At 41.6% G+C, this 20,837-nt stretch overlaps 1 protein-coding gene across 11 annotated transcripts in view; it reads left to right on the forward strand.

Annotated features, from left to right (window-relative positions):
* The window catches only part of DGKD (diacylglycerol kinase delta), a 59,459-nt gene that overhangs the window by 3,966 nt on the left and 34,656 nt on the right, over positions 1–20,837 (forward strand). For 6 of the 11 annotated variants that reach the window (XM_023933322.2, XM_086844483.1, XM_023933320.2 and 3 more), the window contains exons 2-3: positions 12,626–12,736; positions 13,410–13,490. In XM_023933322.2, coding sequence (XP_023789090.1) covers positions 12,644–12,736; positions 13,410–13,490 — 174 coding nt within the window. In that variant the 5' untranslated portion in view covers positions 12,626–12,643. Of the gene's footprint in view, positions 1–3,061; positions 3,298–9,444; positions 9,692–12,625; positions 12,737–13,409; positions 13,491–17,625; positions 17,900–18,205; positions 18,340–20,837 lie in introns of those variants that run through there. The other 5 variants (XM_023933326.2, XM_086844486.1, XM_023933318.2 and 2 more) reach the window with 4 other exon arrangements.

Raw genomic sequence — 20,837 nt, forward strand, 5'->3', positions numbered from 1 at the left:
AGATGGTTCTTTTGACCACACCAGCAAACCCTGGGGCCCTCTAAACCTGTTGATGTTCTGTATCAAGCAGATCTCAGCAGTGCTGTAGCACCAGGGTGGCTTAAGCTAGTCTGTTGTTCTGCTCTGAAAAAAATAAGCCTTTTGAGATATTTTCCTGTATCTGGAGTGCTGAGTATTAAGAATTTGTCTTGCTGGAGATTGGATGAAACTAGGGATTTTTTAACACCACTTGTGGCAGAGGTCTCATGGGGAAAGGAAGGATGGATGCTATAGTCTGTCTTCATGGTGGTATTTATGATGAGTGCAGGGGTACAAAGACTTCTCCAGTGCTAGAGTGGGAACTCTTGCTCATAGCAGGATGTTAGGGATGCTAAGGTGAAAGGTGCATTGGGTTGTATTTTTGTTTGACTATAGCAGAACATGTCCTCCTGTCCCTCCTTAATAGTTTTCCCTGTTTCACATCACTTCTCATGTCAGCATGGCTGTAAAAAGACAAAACCAGCCACTTGTATATGCAAACATAAGCATATTAAGAACAGGGATTATAAATATGTATTGTCTACAGCTTTTGAGCCTTCTGTGTGTCAACCTGCCAAAAACCTTTGACTAAGTAGTGTCAAATTTTCCAAGCTCAGATATTATGGTACTCAGGATTGATTTGTTCTTTTGCTTGTTAATGACATTTTGGTTTGTCATTGTCTTTTCTGCATGCTGCTGCATGTATATACTCTTTCCTTGCCCTCAGGACAAGGAGCAAAGACAACTTTGTGGGTAATCATGGTTTTGATGAGACTTTGAGGAGCTTACTTTGTAAAGGCAGATCTAATTCTGAATTTGTCTGTTGAATGATAGAATGCAGACTACTGTAAGCTGTAGAAGCTGTTGGACAGGTCTGTCAGTGACAGTAAGAGATGCAGGCAGACTTTTACTATGGCCTGAGGATATAAATCTCTTCTGACCACTTGCTGCAGTTAGCTTAAGACAGTGCCTGTAAGTACAGCTAAATCACCATGGAAGCTGACTGTTATCACAGCTTGAGTGTGAAATCTGTTGTGGCCATGGAATTCCTCAGAATTTGTTTGTCACAGTTGCAAGTGCTTTGAAGGTACATTTTCCTTCCTCTGGTCCTGCCATCTGTTTTCCTAGGAAATGTTGTAAAGTAAAGTTGCTTGCTTGCTTGCAAGACTGTAAAACTTCAGTGAATTTGTCTCAAAGCCCAGAGATTGTCCAACTGTGTTTGAGTGAAGTAGCTTGCTGTGATAGTAGTGAGGCAAGTGGAATCATTTAGATGTTTAAGGACTGAGGTATTGATGTGCAGGGTCTAAAGGCAAATCACAGGTAATATCTCATCAGCTAAAAAACCTATCCCTTATGAGACAGAGAGCATGGGAAGGAGAAGTGGATGGCTCAGTGTTTGGAAAGTGAAGTACTGTGTTTTAACTACTTACTTGCTTTTTGCTAGAAAGAATTTTTGAGGCAGAGAAGAAGGTATAAGGAAAGCATGTTTAGCAGTCTTTTAATGATTATTATTATGGGGAAAGAAAAAAGCCTCACATGATCAGGTTTAGCAGGTAACATGAGTGCTCTTGTTGCAGCTGTCTGAGAAGCAGAGGCTGAATTGTGTGCTTGATCAGCCATTTGGACACCTGATGGACTTGTACCAGCATAAGGCTTCATAGTGCACTGCTTTTAGCTCCTCTCTGGTCTCAGGTTGGTGTTGGTGCAGCTGCAGAAACTGTTGGTCAGCTAAGATTACGTATTTTTGAATGGATAGGAATTGGGAAAGAGATGAAATTAACTAAGACAAGGAAGATGTGTGTGAGCAGAAGCAACAGCGGGACTTTGCTCCCACCTCCTAAGCAGTGCTGAGACCTCAGCTGGAACCAGCTGAAGTGGTAATGTCATCTCTTTGTCACTCAGCATGGACCAAGGCACAGGAATATCCAAAGTGGTCCTGGGAGCTGAGGGTGTGAAACCAAGGAGCAGAGCACTTTTTTTAGTTCTGATAGTAAGTGTGCTTCTTCCTTTGGACCTGACCTTTCATTTCCAGCATCACATTACAACCCTCAGAAAGCTGGAGGGTGGATGAGCAGGCCATGTCCCCATTTCATTCATCAGTTCTGTGGGATTTACAATGTGCCAGCTTTGGTATGTTGAGCTCTCAGTTTGTTTACCAGACAGGATTTCAGCAGCGTCCTTGGGTAGCATCAGGAGAACTTCTTGTTTAGACTAGTTCAGTCTAAGTCCTGTTTACTTTCACAAGCAATTTCTCTGTAATATTTTCATTTTTATAAGCATCTATCATTGCTTTGAACTTTTTAAGACAAATTTACAGTGTATATTTCACCAGAGTTGCAAACAGAGTGAGCAGCTCTCCAGACTTTCTAGGAAGCTGTCTAGCTCTAGTAGCAGAGATATGTCAAGTTCATTTTTATTTTTAAAGCAGTATGGAAGAACTGATGTTGAGCCTTATGCTGCAATGGACAGACTGACAGTATCCGAACTAGCACATTTCCCTTCTCTGTGCTGTGTATAACGTGTAGGTGATGCCTTTTTTGCTGTGGGAAGTTGTGATTCTCTTTCTGACCAGTAGCCTTGATATCTTGGAGCCACCCTGCAGCATAAAAGCAGAAAAACAGGGAGAAACAAAATGTTTCTCCTGATTTTTGTGCAAGTTTCCAGATCGTACTATGCTGAGTCCTCAGACATATGGTGGGCAGCATGGGGAACTGAAGAAAGCTCATTTTGTTTCTTCTTGTATTGTCTGTTAGATAAAATGTCCATTTTATTGGTAAAGAAGTGTTACTTTTATTTCTGGAGGGCAAATGTTTTAAGGTTTCCTGATATTAGAGTGAGGAAAATGAAATGTTTATTAGTTTGAAATAGAAGTATTGAAAGAAGTATTATGATAAGAATCACAGCATTTCAGTAAAGCAACATTGTAGAAGAAATAAGCAAGAAATGAGGAAGGATTTTTCAGGAATTCATGTTCTATCTGTGGCATCTTCTACTAAAACATATTAAAATGTCAGTCTGGTTTTGTTTTTCTGCCTTCTAACAGGCTGTCTGAAAGAGGACATTTTTAGGATCTTCATGTGTCATGAATTGTAGTGGCTTACACTTTAATCCAGGTAGAAACTGTGAACTCTTCACCTAAAAAGAGTGAGACCTGTTGAAAAAGAGAAGTTTTTGTGATTGAACTAAGACTGAACCTCTTGAGCACAGGTTTAAGGACACGAATTTTCTTGGATTAACAGCATGAACATACTAGTTTCTTCTTTGAGCACCAAGACACAGGTAGGATTTTAAGCTGTACAAATGTTTCTGTCCCTTAATCTACATTCTGTTTCATGTATACTTCAGATTCATCTGTTCTGACACAATTTGGGAAGCCTCCCAGCACTGTTTCCACTGGTGTACTGTAAGTTTGCCTTGCTGCTGGAGAGTTTTGGATGCTGTATGAAAGTAGCAGCTGTTACTTCCTTGTTAAAAAAAACCCCAAAAATCAACAAACCCAAACTAAAAAATCCCACTGCACAACAAAACAAAGCACAAAACCACACGCACTTGAAGCATTTCTCATTCTTTCTAACTATAGATCAGGTTCCAAGAACTTAAGAGCTAACATTAAACTTTTCCATGTTTTGAGAGCATGGATTTACTTAGACCACATCACTAAAAAGTTTCCAGGCTACTAATTATTCTCTCTAATAAAATTAGAGACAAGAAAACATAGGTATTGAATGTATTGGTTTGATTGCTTGGGTTTTAAAAATGAAACTTAAGTAAAATATTTAGAGTATTTTCTTCTACCCAAAGCCTCTCATTACAGAAAAACTATTGAGTTATTACTTTGGAGGAGTACAGGATTATAAATGAAAATTGTGAAATTTCTATCAGCAGATTACCTGATTAGGAAATCCAGTATACTGTGAGACACTGTACCTTCTTTTGCTTCTTGTTTCACTAAGAATTTATGTGTTGCTTAAAGACAAAAGATGCTTCTGTTTGATATTGCAGCCCTGCAGGGTATTCATCCAGGGGTAGCTGGATTCTCCAGGCAGAATAGCTGAGGCAGCAGCGCTATTTCACAGCATCTGCCATGGTTTGTGGTCCCTCCTCACACATTTTATATAAAACACTTCAGAAAGTAGTGAGCTTATTGTGCATGCCCTGTTCAGTAGTGCTGTACCTCTGCAGCAGCAGTGCAGTGATTCCACAAGGTATGGAGCTTGCAGTCTGCAGGCCCTGGACCACACCTGGACATGGGAGCACTTTCATGGAGGAGGAGGAGGAGGTCTAAAGTTGGCTGCTCTGCTCTCATGCAGAGAAGAAAAAGTTGGCTTGATAGCTACAATGTTACCACTTCAATTATCATAATCAATTATGCAATTGATTAGTACATGATTGCTTCATTTGGTTTTGGAGAACTTTTTGTTTCCTCACCATCTCATTGCTAAATTGAAAAGTTTTACATCTGATCATTCTTCTGATGTTGTGGTTTGCCTATTTTGAGAAAGGAAATGCCCTCTTGATCACATAATGCTTGTATCGAGCACATTGCATGTGAGACTTGCAAGCTTTAGTAAATTTATCCATGTAATTTTCTAGTGAGGAGCATCTCCTCACTAGATCTGCAGTTTCCTGTAGGGAAAATGTAGATACATACTTCTTGTATCAAATGTAAGAAATCACCCAGACATGGGAACTAAGGCAGATGGTGCAAGCTCCAGATAATGTCTTACCCTATGGGACAGCCGCCTTCAGTGGTCTTTGAACAACAGAAATGTGTCTGATAAAACAGAGAGGGTGAGCTGCCTGCTCTTGGAACTGCTCTCAGCTGAGGGCAGGACAGAGCACTCTCTAGAATGTGTAGATTTATCACTGAGGTTTTATTAAAATCACTATTCTGGGAATTCACACCAGCCTGTTTTGTTCAGCTGAAAGTTAACAAAACGGTGTTCCCAGGGCTGTGCTCATCTTTTTTGTTGTTGCTGGTGCTGATCAAGAAGTCTTGGCATGGTCAAAGGTATTTGCAGGATATTAAAACAGGGAAAGTGGAAAAACAAATTAAAACTTTGCAGTATCCTTTAAAAGCTATGTTAAATAGATCAGGAAAAAAAAACTTAAAAGCATAGGTTGTTTAATACATAAATATGGAAAATCTGATTACAACAGTTGTTACAGATGAGATAAAAATAAATTCTAAGATACCTAAGTATTAATTAAATGGCCAAAAGCCAAAAGCTGCTTTCTGCTCTCAACCTATTTGAATACCAGTTGGAGTAAAAGGATGAGAATTTGGCTCTGCATCTACCAGTCCCTACTAAACAAGGCTCCTTGCAGAATTCAGTAGCAGAGGTGATGGCAATCCTGACACAGTAGGAGGAAGCTGTCTTTCTTTCAGCCTCCTCAACACAAGGGCAAAGGATTCAGTTTTCTTCCTCAAGGTATAACTTTCACTTTCCCATATTCTGAAGTTTTCTTACTGGTACTTTCTGCTGATAATTCCTTCCTACTTGGCCAAAGTCTCCATGATGTTCAGCGGTGTGGGAAGACTGGGGTGGTTGTAAGTGTGAGGATGAGATCCGCAGCTGTATTCTGCATGTGCTTTCCCATACGTTCACTGTTCTGTGCTCGCACTGGTCACACTCCTCAGCCTGGTACTTGAATGTCAGACGGCCCTGACAGCCCACTATGCTGAGTGCCTGGCTCTGGTGAAGTGCATAGGGGGCCTTAGACATGTGGTTTTTGGTAATAACTTGTCTCTTTGAATGTGAATGAATAGGAGTGTGACTTAAGCTGGGCTGTACAGGCTATGATTCCAAATGAGGTTCTATTGCTGTGCCTCATCAGCAGAGCCGTGTGCTTCTGAGTTCAGACGGGGGTTCAGTGGTGCTGGTGCATAGCTTCTGACAGGTGTATGTCAGAAGACTTTACAGTAGGTAGCATATTTTGACATTTTTTGTGTATGGGGAAAATGCCCAAGGTAGGGATGTAGTCATATATATAATTTTAGATAGTAGAAAAAACTTTTCATGTTTATATAAAGTTCACATTTAATTAGTACCCTTTAAGATTTTAATCCACTCCAGCATTTTCAGGTAGCTAGTAAGCTGTTACCTTTTTGGCTTTAGTTATCTCTGTAGGTTGGTTTGAGCCCTTATCTTCCAGCTTTGCTATGGTTTGACTGGCATTTTGTGCTCAGTTTTCCTCTTGTGATAATTGTGTTTGGGAAGGATGCCGGGAGCCTATGGGAGGCATCCTGAGGCTTAAGCATTTGTTCACTTTAGGTCTGTGACTCTGCATCCCTTTTAGGAGAACTGTTCATAATAGTAGCAGCTGAACCTGGTATTGAAAGAAGCTTGTTCAAAGACCTGTTCTTTGTTTATTGGCTGCAGCACTAACTAATGAAGAATGAAGTGTTTGACCACTTATCTGTGCCAAGGCAAATTAAAACCTTTTCAGTATCTATTTGATACCAATCCCTGATTTTACTGCGGATCCAGAAAATGAGCTTACCTGAGTGATATCTCAGCTACTCCATGGATAGGTTTCTATGCTCTGCTCTGGATGCTGCTGTCTCAGAAGTTGCAGAGAGGCTGTAGGAGAGCTGTCAGCCATTGCCCACCCTGGTCTCTCACTGGGTGTGCCAAGTCCAGCTCATTCATTGGGCTGGAGGTTACAACAGAGGAGAATTGGGAGGATGATTATTAGGAGAGTTTTTCAAGCTTCCCCATGTGGTTGTACAAAGCTATTGTATTGTAACCCCATTCATCAGTTGTAGTGCTCGGCTTCTGTTAGTGGGCGTCTGACTCACTGCCTCAGCTTCTAGTTTGATATTTGATTCCAGTTCTGATTTTCTTCTAGAGTCCTTTTTTTACAGTGAGTTCTCATAATGCCTTGCTCTTTTGATGTAAGTGAAAGAAATCTTAATGCAATTTTCACTTTTTCAAGCGCAAAGTGCATTTAATGTAGAATTCCCAAACAGGACTATGCAACTTGTAATTACCTTGTGCTCCCTTATAGATCTGTATAGCTCTCTGTGTCCCATCGTCAGAATTGCTTTATTGGTCCAGATTTCCCCTCTTGAAGCTTCCTGGAGTTCATTTCCAGGGTGTGACCACTGTCTGGTGGAAGGATGTTGCTCTCAGATTAGCTTGTTAACCCCTACCCTTTTGACATTTCATGTCTTATTCTGTGGGGTTGGTTAGATTTATTCTTGTAGTTTCTTTGTTGGATTTACTGTGTTTTATTTGATTTCGAAATATTAATTAGTTTTGTGTTTATGACCACGGAGAGCTTTTATAACACCAGCTACTGAAACTATTTTGCCCACAATGTACAGCACTCAGATTTGTACCTGCCCTAGCACGGCAAGACTATCTGGCCATGTTTAAGCACCTGCAGACCTACTCCTCTCCTTTTTGCCATGGCTGACTCAAAATCAGTGACTAGATGAGGTTGTTTGGTTCCTGGGGTTCAGCTGCCTAATACGCATCTATCAATATAGCCCAGTTCCGCATTTAATTTTGCATTTTGTTTTCTCCTCTCTGCATTTGGTGCTTTGTTTAGTCAATCATTTGTTGTTTGGTATCAGTGTTTTGTGGTACATACAAATAAAAACTGCACGTGTCCTAAGGTTTTTACATTCTGAAGACACATGATAGAGAAATCCACATGCTACTTTGGACTTTGAGTTTGGGATTCTTTAGTTGCTATTTAGATAGCTTTGTATAATTTTGCTGTTACCTTGTACTTATTTCTTTTTCTGCATTGGAAACACGTGTCAGTGGAGCATAATTCTTGTTTTAGATGTGCTGCACTGAGTAATTGCCCCTAAGAATATGTTATGATCTCAGCAGTGAAATAAGTTGCACTGTTCTTCCTCTGTGTCTATCAAACATGGTTTGGAGCCTCCCTGTGCCGAGGGACACTTGCCAGCCTGACAGCTGAATAGTGCTTGATAGTCAACCTCAGTCTGGCTAATAGGGCTTGTTTTCCAGATTAGGAAATCAGTTTTATCAAGAGCCCTACTTCCAAATGGGGCAATAGGTTTAAGCTTCAGGAAAGGATTGTCTACTCCTGTGTTTCACTTGGTGAGCAGTACTATGTGCAGGAGAAAAAGGGATGTAATCTGAAAGTAGCTGAAATCTGATCCTTTCTAACTTTTATTAGAATCACTCATGTTATCAGTGTAGAAAGCACTTAATCTGTGTAGGCTGTCTCTGACCTCCTGACATGGGTTACTGAGTGCAGAGACACTTCACATGAGCAGTGCTGCCAAAAACACAACTGTGTCTTGCTGTTTTTCTGAACAGCTGTTAATCTTTTGGCTTCTTGTTCTTACAAGGCCGGAAGGGGAAACAGTGAAGCATAAGGGTCTCTTTTAAGTTCTTTTTTTAAAGTCCTCTGAGTTGTTTGAAACCATTTCTGTTGAGGTCAGTGGCAAAGCTTTTCTTTTGTCAGTTCAGGATTAGGCCTGAACCCTACACCCATTTTGACAGGAGAAATCTGAAAACATACTACTGCTCTTCCTAAATGTCAAGTTTTGAAAAGGGATGAGCTGGGGAGAGGATTGTGTATTGCTTGCCATAAACTGATTTTTTTTCTGCAGGAAGTTGCTGTCCTTCAAGGCCGAAGATAAATACCAAAATGTTAGAAATTCCCTAGGCCTTGCCTTCTTGCCTTTCAGTTATCTAATTTTGTTTTTTTCATACTTCTTAAGACACTCTATGTGCAGTGTTGTTTTAAATTGTTGGTTTGTTCAGTAACCTTTTTTATACCTTTTTACACTGATGTGTAATATGATAAAAGGGTTCAGTGTTGAAACTAGTACCATATCATTTTACACAAGAAGAGAATTCATTTTCATAGTGTTATCTGCCCATGGAATGCCATGCCACAGGACACCACACTGGAAAGGGACTCAGCTGGCTAGAAAATAACCTGCATAGTTCCATTGCAAACAATTTTAGTATTTATCCTGGATAGGATGTGCATAATTAAACCTCAGAATGTTTCAGGGCAGTAGCTTTTCCTGTAGGATCCAATATATGATACTTAAAATAGATTTAACACTCTCTTTTCATTATGGGAGAAGCAATTTAATTTTTATCTTGATGAATTACATGCCCAGTAATTTGATCAGAGTAGATCTTCAATTAAAAATCTGCGGAGAGGCTGGGGAGCAGAAGTAACTGTTCATCTCCCCCCTTTTATGTTATTTGTGTCTCTTTGTAGTCAAGTCCTTTCCCCAGTTCATTTTCTCCAGCTGCATTCCTCTGCAAGTAACAAGTCCTTTGGCTGTAAAGTCAAAACAGAGGAGGAGAAAGGCACTGATGTCTACATCATTTTATAAAGTCATCATGATCTTATCTCCAGCCCTTTCCGCCCAAACCCACCAAACTGTGCTGAGTGCCTATAAATAGCCCAGCTGCTCTTGTGCAGAGATGGGCAGCACTGAACCAGAGGCATGTTTGCTGTGTGCAGAATGAGCGCTCCTGCTCTGGCCTTTCATGTCTGAGCTGGGTAGCTATGAGGTTTTCTATAGATAGAGCCTGGCAATGACAGAAACTGCTGCTTAGAGCGGGGCAAAGTGACCTCTGCAAGTGTTGCCTTTTGGTAAAAAAAAAAAGAAAAAAAAAGAGGGTTTAAAAGAGGAATGGAGGAATGCATGTCTTGTGCAGAGGTGAGTGAGCCCAGCTGAGGTGAGGGAGCAGGTGGGAGCAGTGGGAGCTGAGGGAAAGCAGAGGCATTGTTTTGCTGAGGGTTACTGTGATGGTGGGCTGGGCAAGAGTTTGGCTAAAGTGATGCTGCTTGGGCCAGGGGTGTATAAGGGCTCTGGCTGACCCCAGTTTAACCATAGCTGTAAATAAGCATAGCAACAGAACTGTGAAATCTCCTCCTGCAAGTTGCTGTTTTTTGATCAGCCTTCTGGCTGACTTGATATCTTCGGGCTTTTCATCCCAGGAATCTTCCCCAGGATTATTAGTTCCTCTCTGACTTTGGTTCAGCTCTCTGCAGGGCTTTGCAGAGTTCAATAGCTGCTTTTTCTGTTTTATTTTTTATTTATATGTGTTTTTTCCCAGGGAATGCAGAAATCACTCTATGTTTCTGTCTTAAGCTGTAAAATATGCCACTTTCCAAATATGCCATTTTCCAAAAAGAGCTGCAGAAATGTGTGATTTCTTTAGCATAGTAATTTGGATGCTGGTACTTTACATTTCTCTTTGATACTCAGGTGCTGGAGGTTAAAGTAACTTGTGATTGAAATATATATTTTAGTGGGTTTTCACAGAGTTGGTGAGTGCTGTTTGTTCCACTTGATACATGGGGGATGGAGACATACAGGGTGAAAATTGCTTTCTTGGGAACTCATAAAAGTCCATGGCAGAGTGGGAGCATGAATGCATCTTTCCTGGTTCCAGATGACTGCCCTCAGCTCTGGCCTTGCCTTCAGGGTTGTTTCAGTGAGGGATGCTGTTTGATCAGTCTTTGCACTCCATTTTCTTTTATGCTGAAGCTTCAGCTAAGATAATGTCTGAATATTGGATTATTGATGTAATATCATTTCTAAGGTGGTTTAACATTTTGTTTCTGGGTATTGCTATGGTGTGTTTAACTTGTGAACCCTAAAGCCACTCCCAGATGCTTTATGGCTTCTTAGAGTGTATTCCTGCTGCTGTGTCCTGTGAAAATGAGTGCCAGGATGCCTTTCAGTGACTGCTTCAGATCTGTGGGGAGCTGGTGTGGGAAACAACTATTTTCTCATAGGCGCTTAATCCTCAATTGTGCATTTTTTTTCCCCCTGTTTTCATTCTGCTGGAAGTTCTGTGGAGTTTGGCAATTCTCAGTTGAAGCAGCCACACTGAGTTGGTGTTTGCCTGACCATTGGAAGGTATTTATTTCTTCCAGTGTTCAGGTGGCTTTGTGAAACAGACCACTGGGAAATGTTGAGGCTTGGGGTTTGACAACCTTGGAGCTGGCCAGGGCCCAGCATCCAAGGTAGATGATGTTCTTCCAGGAGACGGGGGAGCTCCCCCCTTTTTCTGTTTCCCAACACAGTGGAGGAAGATTCTAGTGGCTTCTATATCCGACAGCTCTCTTTAGGATCTGGTGGAATGCGGCGCCTGCTCTTTCTCAGCTGATTTGTGCGTAGAGGCTTCACCATGGTGGTCCAGACCTTATGATCTCTCAGGCCAGTCTGAGGATAGCTCAGTCTAGCAAAAGAGAAGCATACATTGTCAGACGGATGTTTCTCCTTATAGTCAGCATTTTTTTCCAAGTGGTTTTTGAGGAAGCTTTGAGCTTGGCAAGGGCCAGTGTATGTGGAACGTATCAAAATCTGCAGCTGTTCCAAAAACTAAAGACACACATTAGAAATATATATAGCATTTTAAAAGCAAGTTTAATGCCCTGGAAAGGAGTTTTAAAATGAACTAAGCCCTGTGGATCAGTAAGAGTATTTATTTTGTGTGCTGTAGTAGCCTGGCATTGCCAATTTGGTGCTGTTTGTGAATTGATACTTATCAGCCACCTGACTGTTACAAGCCTGAATTCCACGGAGACCTCTGGTATGTTAAAGCTGTGTCATTTTTCTGGCACTAAGATACAGAATAACCTGTCTTACAAGATTGTCAGACTATTTGTGTCCCGTGTTTTAACTGAATGTTTATCCTGTTGGGCTCTCTCAGCAAGTAGGTTCCTGCAACTGTTTTGGGGAGAGAAGTAGGTTTCTTGTGGTACCAAGGCATGACGTAACACTGCTTGTAGCTCCTAGGCAGTATTTGCAATCAGGAAATTTGGGGTTGGACATTCAGCCCTAACTTTTTTGCCTTTTGTCTTTCTGAGCTGCAATTTTTGAGGTTATTTTCATGTAGCTGTTGGTAGTCAAACCTGAATAAAGCGCATGTGGATTAAATCCATATTCCCACAAATGCACAATATAAGAATGAGCATATGAGTTTGTGTATGCTGGTGTGTCAGTCTAGTTATAAAGCAGTTAAAGAAAAAAAATCAGTGTGTGAAGACAGTTTTGGCACGGCAGCCTGGGAAATGGCAGCTGGCCAGAGAGTACTGAGGCAGGGCCAAGACTATCTGAAGAATACCAAATGCTAATGTTGGATATAGCACCTTCTTTACTCTGGTTTCACTCTTCACCCCCTGGGCTTGCAGCTTGCCACCTCTGTACCAAGTAGATGCAGTTCACAAGGCACAGCTGGAGGTAGAGACAGATATCCTGGGTGTGTATGTGCTGGTAATCAGATGCCAATTAAATGAAAGGTGCAATTACCTGCAACTGAAATCTGACCTGGGTTTAACTGTTACGCTCCCTGAGTCAGATTGAAAATGCTCATTCAGTTTTAAGTTACTTATCTGCTTTGGTATCGTGATAGCACTGAAGACAAGGGTAAAACTGCACTGCAGTGTGGGTTGTGTGCTCATGAGAGTTTTATCTTGTGAAGGCTTCTCAGTTTTGCTGAATGAATCTATGAAATGCTTCCAGCAGAGGGCACTGAGGTTATTGGTCTCCAACTCCAGTTCCTCTATGGATGTGTGCTGGAGGAGCGGAAAGTGTGCCTTCAAACCTGTGCTTCACCCCTCTTCTCTGATGCTTTTGTAGACTGTCATAAAAGAGGGGATGCTGATGAAACAAACCAGCTCCTTCCAGCGCTGGAAGAGACGATACTTTAAGCTGCGAGGACGAACACTCTACTATGCAAAAACTGCTAAGGTAAGGTCCTGACAGTACCTGTGAGGCCAAGGAAGGAAGTCAGTAGAGGAGCTCTGGAGGCAGATGTTTGTCAGCGGGGAGGCAGCCCTCAGCAGAGAAAAGAGCTCTTTAGGCACTGGTCTTCAGGCTTTGTAGATACTAGAAGATCCCTGTGTTTTGCCTCACACTTGGAAATTCTTGGTTTTGAAGTGAAGCATCATGTGGACCTGTGATACTGTTTTTCTACATTTTTTCTCCCTTTGGTGCATGTTTGTAGGGAATGGACTCTGATTCAGTAGATGGAAGAGAATACAAATGAAAAGAGAGTGCAGTAGACAAGCAAGGCTAGAATTTATCAAATCAGAGCTGCTATGCATCTGGTTTAGTATGTTGATAGTCAACTAGGTATAAAACTGTCTCCTTCCACAAGAACAAAACCTACAGTTATTTGGTGTTCATTTAAAATAATCCTTTAATAAAAACGAAGTCATTGTTTTCACTGTCTGAACACAGGCCAGAGTGATCCCGAGTGTATGGAACTAGATTTCCAGGTCCTTGATGTTGTTGGTGCTATGTCTTTCCTTCAGATCATAAAAGGCTGTGATACAGAGCATACTAGGCAGACTCCCTTTGAGTCTGCTGCTTGTACATTGGATTCAAGAATTTATTAAGATCTTGAATTTTTTCTTTCCAGTCCATTATTTTTGATGAGGTGGATCTGACAGATGCCAGCGTAGCAGAATCCAGCACAAAGAATGTCAACAACAGCTTCACGGTAGGACTTTTTGCACTATTTTCTGTTCTTGCATCTTTTCCCCACATCCCATCTCTTTTGCAGTTGAAAAACACCTGAACAATCTTCACAGCAACTTTCACAAAAAAAATCAAAACAAACTTACTTTTCTTTACAATATGATAACTCATATTTGTACATGTGGGAAATTACCTCAGGGAAATACCTCAGTTTACTATGTTTTGTGCTGAGACTTGGCATTCAGGGATTTTCTTCCCTGTAAGCTAAGAGGGTTTGATGGAACCTGTTTGCACAATGGGACAGAAAATTTTTTTCTGCTGAGGGAGTTGGAGGTGACGTTCATGTTCATGCTGGAGATCTTGCTAAAGGAATTTAGTTCTTCCCATAGGCATTAAAATATGTAAACTTATTTCTCTGACTTTATTTGTGTGTGTATGTGTGTGTTTATATATGCATGCTATATATAGTGGGAAAGCAAAAGGAGGAATAGAAAGAAATAGCACAGAAATAACTGTGGGATTGGTTCAAGATACTCATTAGATGTGGAATGTGTGCCTGCTTCATTTTCTCCAGGCTCAGGAGCTAGGAGGAAAAATGATTGTATTTCTAAGGTGCAGCTGTTCTGCAAGCTCCAGTTTGGGAGAGCACCTGGTGTGCAGAAAAAAGCCATTAGCATCAGCCTTGCAGGATGAGTGTTGAGCTGGTGAGCAGCAGCAAACCTCCACACAGCTCCTGAAGGGCTCAGAACAGAGGAGAAGGAGGGCCTGGGGAAAGGAAGGTGTGCTCCAAGGCAAGGTGAAGGGGGGAGTAATCCAGGTGGAGAGAGGAATCCCTCCTGGTCCTGCAGGTGGTGACCAACGCTGAACAGTGTGCCTTGTACTGCATCAGGAGTGATCTGCTGCTGTAAACATCTGCCAAAGAGCATCTCTGTTGAGTAGCTGTAGCTTTTGGCTTTGCAGTGCCTGTGTCCAGATAAAACTCCAACACATTCCCAAAGCTTGAAAACACATTCGACATCCATAGTTGGATAGGTACATTGGATGTGGTAGTTAAATATTGAATTCTAGTGTCAATGTTAGAGTACAGAGAGAAAGTTTATGCAGTGATTTGAGTACAGGATATGTTTTCAAGAATGTGATGTTATTTACCTATTAATAAAGCATTTTATCCTGAATCCTGCTTCTCAAATATAAATAAAGACTGATTTTTCAGGTAATTGTACTGTTACTGTGCTGCTTACTGTTGTAGTTGGGAAAGATTTAACATTCATCAGAAAGACTATGTTAGGGACAGAAGAAAGTAGTGTATTTGCTCCCTCAGATTGCCCCATACAAGTCAAACAGTAAAGAGTTATTTCCAAGACTCTGGTATTAGACTCTGTCAGTTCCTGCCTTCCCTAGCTGATTAAAGGTATAAAGTGTTACCTTGAAATTCAAGGTACAGTTCCTTATCAGTCTCCAGCTGAGCAGTGTATCATGGTGCTTATGTAAATACAAGAAAAACATGTTTCCTCTTAATTTCTATGTGCTCTTTCTGTCATGGCTTACGGAGGTGACTTGTCTACCTTGAGCTCTAAAAACACTTAAGAAATTCAGAAGGTGGCCTTGTCTTGCTGCTGTTTGCTCTGTTACATCATTGCTCTCACTGCCTTTTATTCCTTGCAGTCATGCAGTTTTCTGTTGGTTTTCTTTGAGATCTCTCTGCTTCCCCATTGTATCTTCCTTTCTAAAATTCAGACTTTTTTGATGCATTTATTTTCCCTGTTTCAAATCAGTGGATCATATGATTTCAGGTTTTCTCCTAAACGGAAAATATGTAGTTTTGGTGCTATAATCAGAGTTCTGTTTTTCTTTTTGTTTTTTTGTTTTCTGCAATGGAGGCTAGTACTTGTGGATTTATAAAAGAATGGTTTCTTTCTGAGAAAACTCAGTCTCTGTCCAGACACCTGCCTAATGTATAGATTCTGCAGGTCAGGTTGCCTGAATGATACCTCTGACTTCCTGACAAACATCAAAAACATCAGATAAACCATCTGGAGGAGCAATGTCCAAAACAAAGAGGTAATAAGGACTGACCAGTCAGAAGATCAACTCTTGAAAGTGCATTGAGGTGCATGGGGAGGCAGCATCATGAGAGGAGAAAACCAGAGCATAAAGCCAGGGAAGGTTGTGCTGCATGGATAGAGGAGTAAAGTAAAAAAAAATAGCTGTCAGTAAACTTTATACATAGGACATGACTGACAGGTAATTTGTTTGCTCTCAGCAGGAAGGAGAGCAAGAAAAATTAATTTTAGGACACCAACTTCTTCCTCTAAAAAAGTGTGTAATAACAAATTCCACTGTGGTTTTCTTGGTTGATCTTGCATAGTTTCCTCAGTAAGTGTATCCAGTTTGCAATGGGGACAGTTTTCAGGACTGCTACCCAGAGTTAATCGATAGATGACGATAGAATGGGCTGGGAGCATGTGACATGTGCCATTTTTGAGCTTACAGTGTTGTACAGCTCCATTCCCTGATGTGTAATGAGAAGCTTTACGTTTAACTTTGTTCCTTTGGGTAAGGCAGTGTGGCTGCAGAGGTATTTAACAGGAAGCTTCTGGGAACAAATCTTACACCAGCCCCATGCCAGAGCTCTGTTCTCTCATTACGCCTCTAGGCTGGTTTTTGGTTTGGTATTTGCTGGTTCTGTCACATCTCTGCCATCTCTGTCCTTGAGAGTCGGCTGTCTACAAGATAAATTCTTCAGGGATGTCTGGGCTGTGACAGGTGCTTTTCATGTATGATCCCTTGGTATGTGGTGTATAGATCCCTCCCCAGCCTTTTCCTAGGGTTGCTTTCTTGCACAGGCCTTAGAGAAAATCTGCTGTGGCACAAATGCAATGATAGGTGTGTTCTCCTGGGAGTTCAGGACCCTTTATTTCAAAGACAGCAGTCAATTTTTAGCCTAGACTCTTGCCATTAGTGTGTGCTGTTTTGTGCTCCTAACAAAATAGAGATCAGCAGCACTGGATGGATGAGGACAGAGCCTGGCCCTGATTTCTAAGCAGCTCTTTCTTAGCCATACTCTCAAAACCTCTTGTGATTTCTAAAAAACAGATGATTTGGGATCACACTGGGTGCATTCCCAGTGAGACTTCAGCTCTTTCCATGAGGAGTTTTTTCTTGGACAGTGCGGTTTTGCAGTAACATGATTTGTTAAGGTGCCCACGTGATGGACTAGCCTGCAGTTATGTGAGGAGCATTAAAACAAAATCTTCAATGAGGATGAGTTCTATACTTTAATCTGGAATAGTGTTTTCTCAAGATAATGCTGCGAAGCCTAGGTTTTACTGATCCCTGTCTCAAAATGATCTGCTTTACCTGTTTCACGGACCTGAACCATCCATTATGCCTGTTCTCCCCTGTGACACCTGCAAGGTCTGGGGGACACCAATCACTCTCTTGCCTATTGCTCAGGTCAACACTTTGCCACCACAGCTCTCCCCTCAAAAGTCTTTAAAAACACTTTGGATCGTCTCCTTTGGCCCATTTTTGTAAGTGTTTGTGTGGTGAGCAAATTCTTCCTCCTCAGACTGGTATGTGGGCTGAAGATCTGCTCTTTTCTAGAAGGTGCCAGCTGAGTTAAGCCTGCTGCCTTCAGTGTAGCTGGTACAGTTAAAGAAGTGGTTCCTTATCAGTTCATTGACCCTTTCCTGCTTTATGGAGGATTTGTATAAAGATAAGGTATGTATTCTTTAATACTAGTCAATGCCTGTCATTGTCAGGAGAGCACCTGGAAAGGACATCATATCTTCCCAGGTACATATTTTGTGTTCCAATATGATTCTCACATGGTAGTTTGGTAAATGTTTTCCAGTTATTGCTACCAAATGATGGTGTGGACTTTGACCCTCATTCACATAACATGAATTACAACATTTACTTCTTATCCAATCTGATTCAGAGCTTTGAGATCCCACAGGAGAAATATTCTGTGTGGAGAAGGAATTTTTTGTAGTTTGGTTTCTTCTTTCTGATGCTTTGGTGAAATGGAAGCTGGTTCAGAGCACGTTTTTGAGTGCCAGGAGCCATGCTAGTGACCCCTCCTCCATAGTTAAAGCTCTTCACTGGAAGAGGTGGAGCTTGAGCTCCTGAGCTCCTGTAAACCCTTTTTTGTTGGGAAGTACCTCTCAGCTCAGCCGCAGACAGGAAACAGCATATTATTACAGTCAGCGCCTGCCTCTCCACTTCATTGCCGTCAGAAGGAAACTTATCCCAGCTCCTCCTTAAGCAGGCAGCTAATCAGCTTGTGGCAAGTGGAACGTAGCTCAGAGAGACTGACCACAGACGAGACTAATGCTATTAATTGCATGTCAAGCAATCTGTTTAGGTTTTTTTCTGAGGGAATAGGCTGCTCTGGACACTAGTTTAGAGGAAGATTGAACGTGAAAGGTAAGAGCAGGAGTGTGAGTTTTCTGGATTGAGCACTGGGAAACATGGCACCTGTGCTAGCATAACAGATATCAGAAGCTCAGGTTCTTTGGAATATGTTTGCTATGAGCTCTTACTCTTCAGGTGTTCTCTCCTGAGTGGATTTATGTAGATGTATTCTCTAGAAGAGGAGTAAAAGGAAATGTGCCTGCGGTGCTGTTGGAAATGCTGCACCCAGTTAAGAAATACTGTTTATTAACTGATGATTCACCCTGACCAATGTCCCGGGAGAGAGGAAGTACTCAGGTTAGAATACCTCTCTTACAGAGCGCTTGCATGACTGGAGGCAACAGTGGTTGTGGTAGGCTGAGGAAAAGGGAGTTGCTGGTGCGCCTGAATGAGAGAGTGCAGTCATCTCTGAGGAGTATGGATGGCATTCTCCAGCTGTATGGAAGCCTGAGGTGTGCTACAATTTTTTTCATATTATAACCTTGTTACTTAGTACTGACTCTATTCAGCAGTGAAGTTGCCAGTTTCTGGTGATCTCCAGAATGCATGTTTCTACTGTATTGTCTCGGGGCTTATTAACGCTGTGGAGAAATAGCTTGAATTTTCATTTCTGGGTAAGTAATCTTTCCTATAAACAGAGGGCAAAGTGCTTGAAGTTGGGTAAAAAATTGAAGTACTAACAGGCCTTCCTAATGGGGAGGATATGCTGTTGATATTTGCAGTTCATTCACGATGAAGTGAAAGTACCTTTGCCGCTTCATGGTTTTGTGTCAAGTTAATTATTTATGTAGGTGCTTTTAAATTAAAATATATCCTTTCCAGCAGAGAAGGCAGTGAAGACCAACTCTGAAGAGTTTGGTTTTGAAAGAAAATAGAGCTGCTGAAGCTACAGAAAGTTTGCTCCTCCTGTCTAGCACTGGAGCTGTGTGCCTGTAAGGCACTGTTGGAAAAAGAGGAACCCAGGTCAGCCAGATCAGAGGTTGGTTGTGCTGGTTTGAAATACAGGCTTCAAGAAAGAGCGTGTCACTTATTTTTATGAGGAGAAAGAATATAAGAACTTTTGTTGCAAGCTATTTGCAGGAAGTCATAGTTGGACTTCAAGCTTTGGCTGATAGAGATCAGGAAAATATGTGTGGTTTGACACTTGCACAGATTCTCAAAACTGCCATGTGTGGCCTCAGCCCTCTGAAGAAAATGGAGTTGAACATATGCTCCAGGGAGTCACTGGGATTTCTAGCAAGGGAGAGGGTTTTCCTCCCCTGTTTCCTCAATAGGGGGTTAAAGAGACCCAGAGAGAAGGCATCAGCTGGGCAAAAAGACTGATTAATCCAGTGACATAGTGACACAGGCCAGTCCCTGGTGTCCTGAATTCTCACAGAGTCATGGATTGCCCCATTAATATTTGGAAAAGGGAAAGATTAGAAAAGAGAGACTTATGAACAGGATGAGTCTTTCTTCCTTGTTTTTAATCTTTCGTCTCTAAATTGGGAAAAATTGCAGCACATGCTGGAAATTCAGTTTTTGCTGGGGGTTGTTGTCTTTTCCACACCCATGTGTGTACACATTCAGGAATTGTACACTCTTTGCTAGTGCTTGTACTCTGTTTATATTGGCAGCTGTCAGAATTTCCTTTATAAGCAAGTGAAAAGTTGAGTCGAGCCGTGTATTGCCATGTCTAGAATCACTCTGCTGGTTTTCAACCTTCATTAAGTGCAGTTCGGTCCCCATTTCCTGTCAGAACTGCTGCAGTTTCAAAATACTTTGCTATTTTAGTAGTTTGTAATCCAGACTTCAATGCAGTTTTTTTCTCCTTGAGAAAAGGCCCTTTGGTAAACAGACCTTTCTGAGTCACTGTTAGTCAGTGAAAATAGTAATTTAAAATCCTTTCATGTCAAGGATTTTTGGGACTTTTAATCCAGCCTCCTGTGGGAGCTGGTCATTAGTCTGCTGTCATAAAAGAAGGAAAAATCTGGAGAAAAAAGAAGATAAACATGGAAGAAGAGTTAGAAAGTCTGGAAGAGGTTGCTGTGGGTGGAGAGATCTGGCGATTGCTACTGTATGTTACAGAGTGACTCAAAAATATGCATGAGGTTTTGAGAGAGATGAGACTACTGTAAGAAGGAGTTACACTGAGCCTTAACTGTTTACTGTGGGACAGGATAGACAGGGAGCTGAAAAGTGAAGGAGACTGTTTGTGAAGAGCTTTTGCTTTCCTAGAGGGAAGTTTACAGCTTTGAAATCATGTCTGCCCTTGTGTCTGAACACTGGAGTCTTTTGTTTGATAATCTCTTTTCTCTTTGTAAGTGTCATGCTGAATTGGGGTTTCACCTACCTTCCTGAGCAAGACTGCAGATTTCAGCATGTTCTCCCCTTCCAGGTGGGGGCACAAAGCCAGAACAATGCATGGTCATTTGAGAATATGTTCAGTTTTACATGAAAGCTACTTTAGAAGAAAAAGGCTACCTTTTGTGCAGGGAGAGGCTTGCTAGCATTACTTGCAGAAATGCTGCCTCTCTAATTCTGGTGCTTGTGATGGTGCATGAACAGGACTTGCCTTAGCCCAGTGTGGAAAGCTCCTGGGTTCATCAAGCTGTTGAAAGTTATTTATTCCCTTTTGTGCTAGCTACCAGGCTCTGTTCAACACTGCTAAAGTTAGGGGGCTGTGAGGAGCTGCTACTAACAATAAACTCTCAGTAACAGGTCATTTTCCTACCACTGATACGATCTTTTATTGCCCACTGCTGTGGTTTACTGGGTGCCAGCCTTGCCATATGTGAGCCCACTGAGACAGCAGCTCTACCACTCTACCACAGTCCTGCCCCTCTGTTCTTCATGGATTTGCTTCTGTTTGAGTGAGTAGGAAGCTTTCTCTGAAATATGCTTTACCTTCCTAAATAGGCTGCCCTTTCTGAACAGAGTGGTTCTGTTTAGGACCTCTTCCTGGCAGGAT

The sequence above is a fragment of the Cyanistes caeruleus genome, chromosome 10 (assembly GCF_971803275.1).
Source record: "Cyanistes caeruleus chromosome 10, bCyaCae1.hap1.1, whole genome shotgun sequence".
In the NCBI taxonomy this organism is placed as follows: domain Eukaryota; kingdom Metazoa; phylum Chordata; class Aves; order Passeriformes; family Paridae; genus Cyanistes; species Cyanistes caeruleus.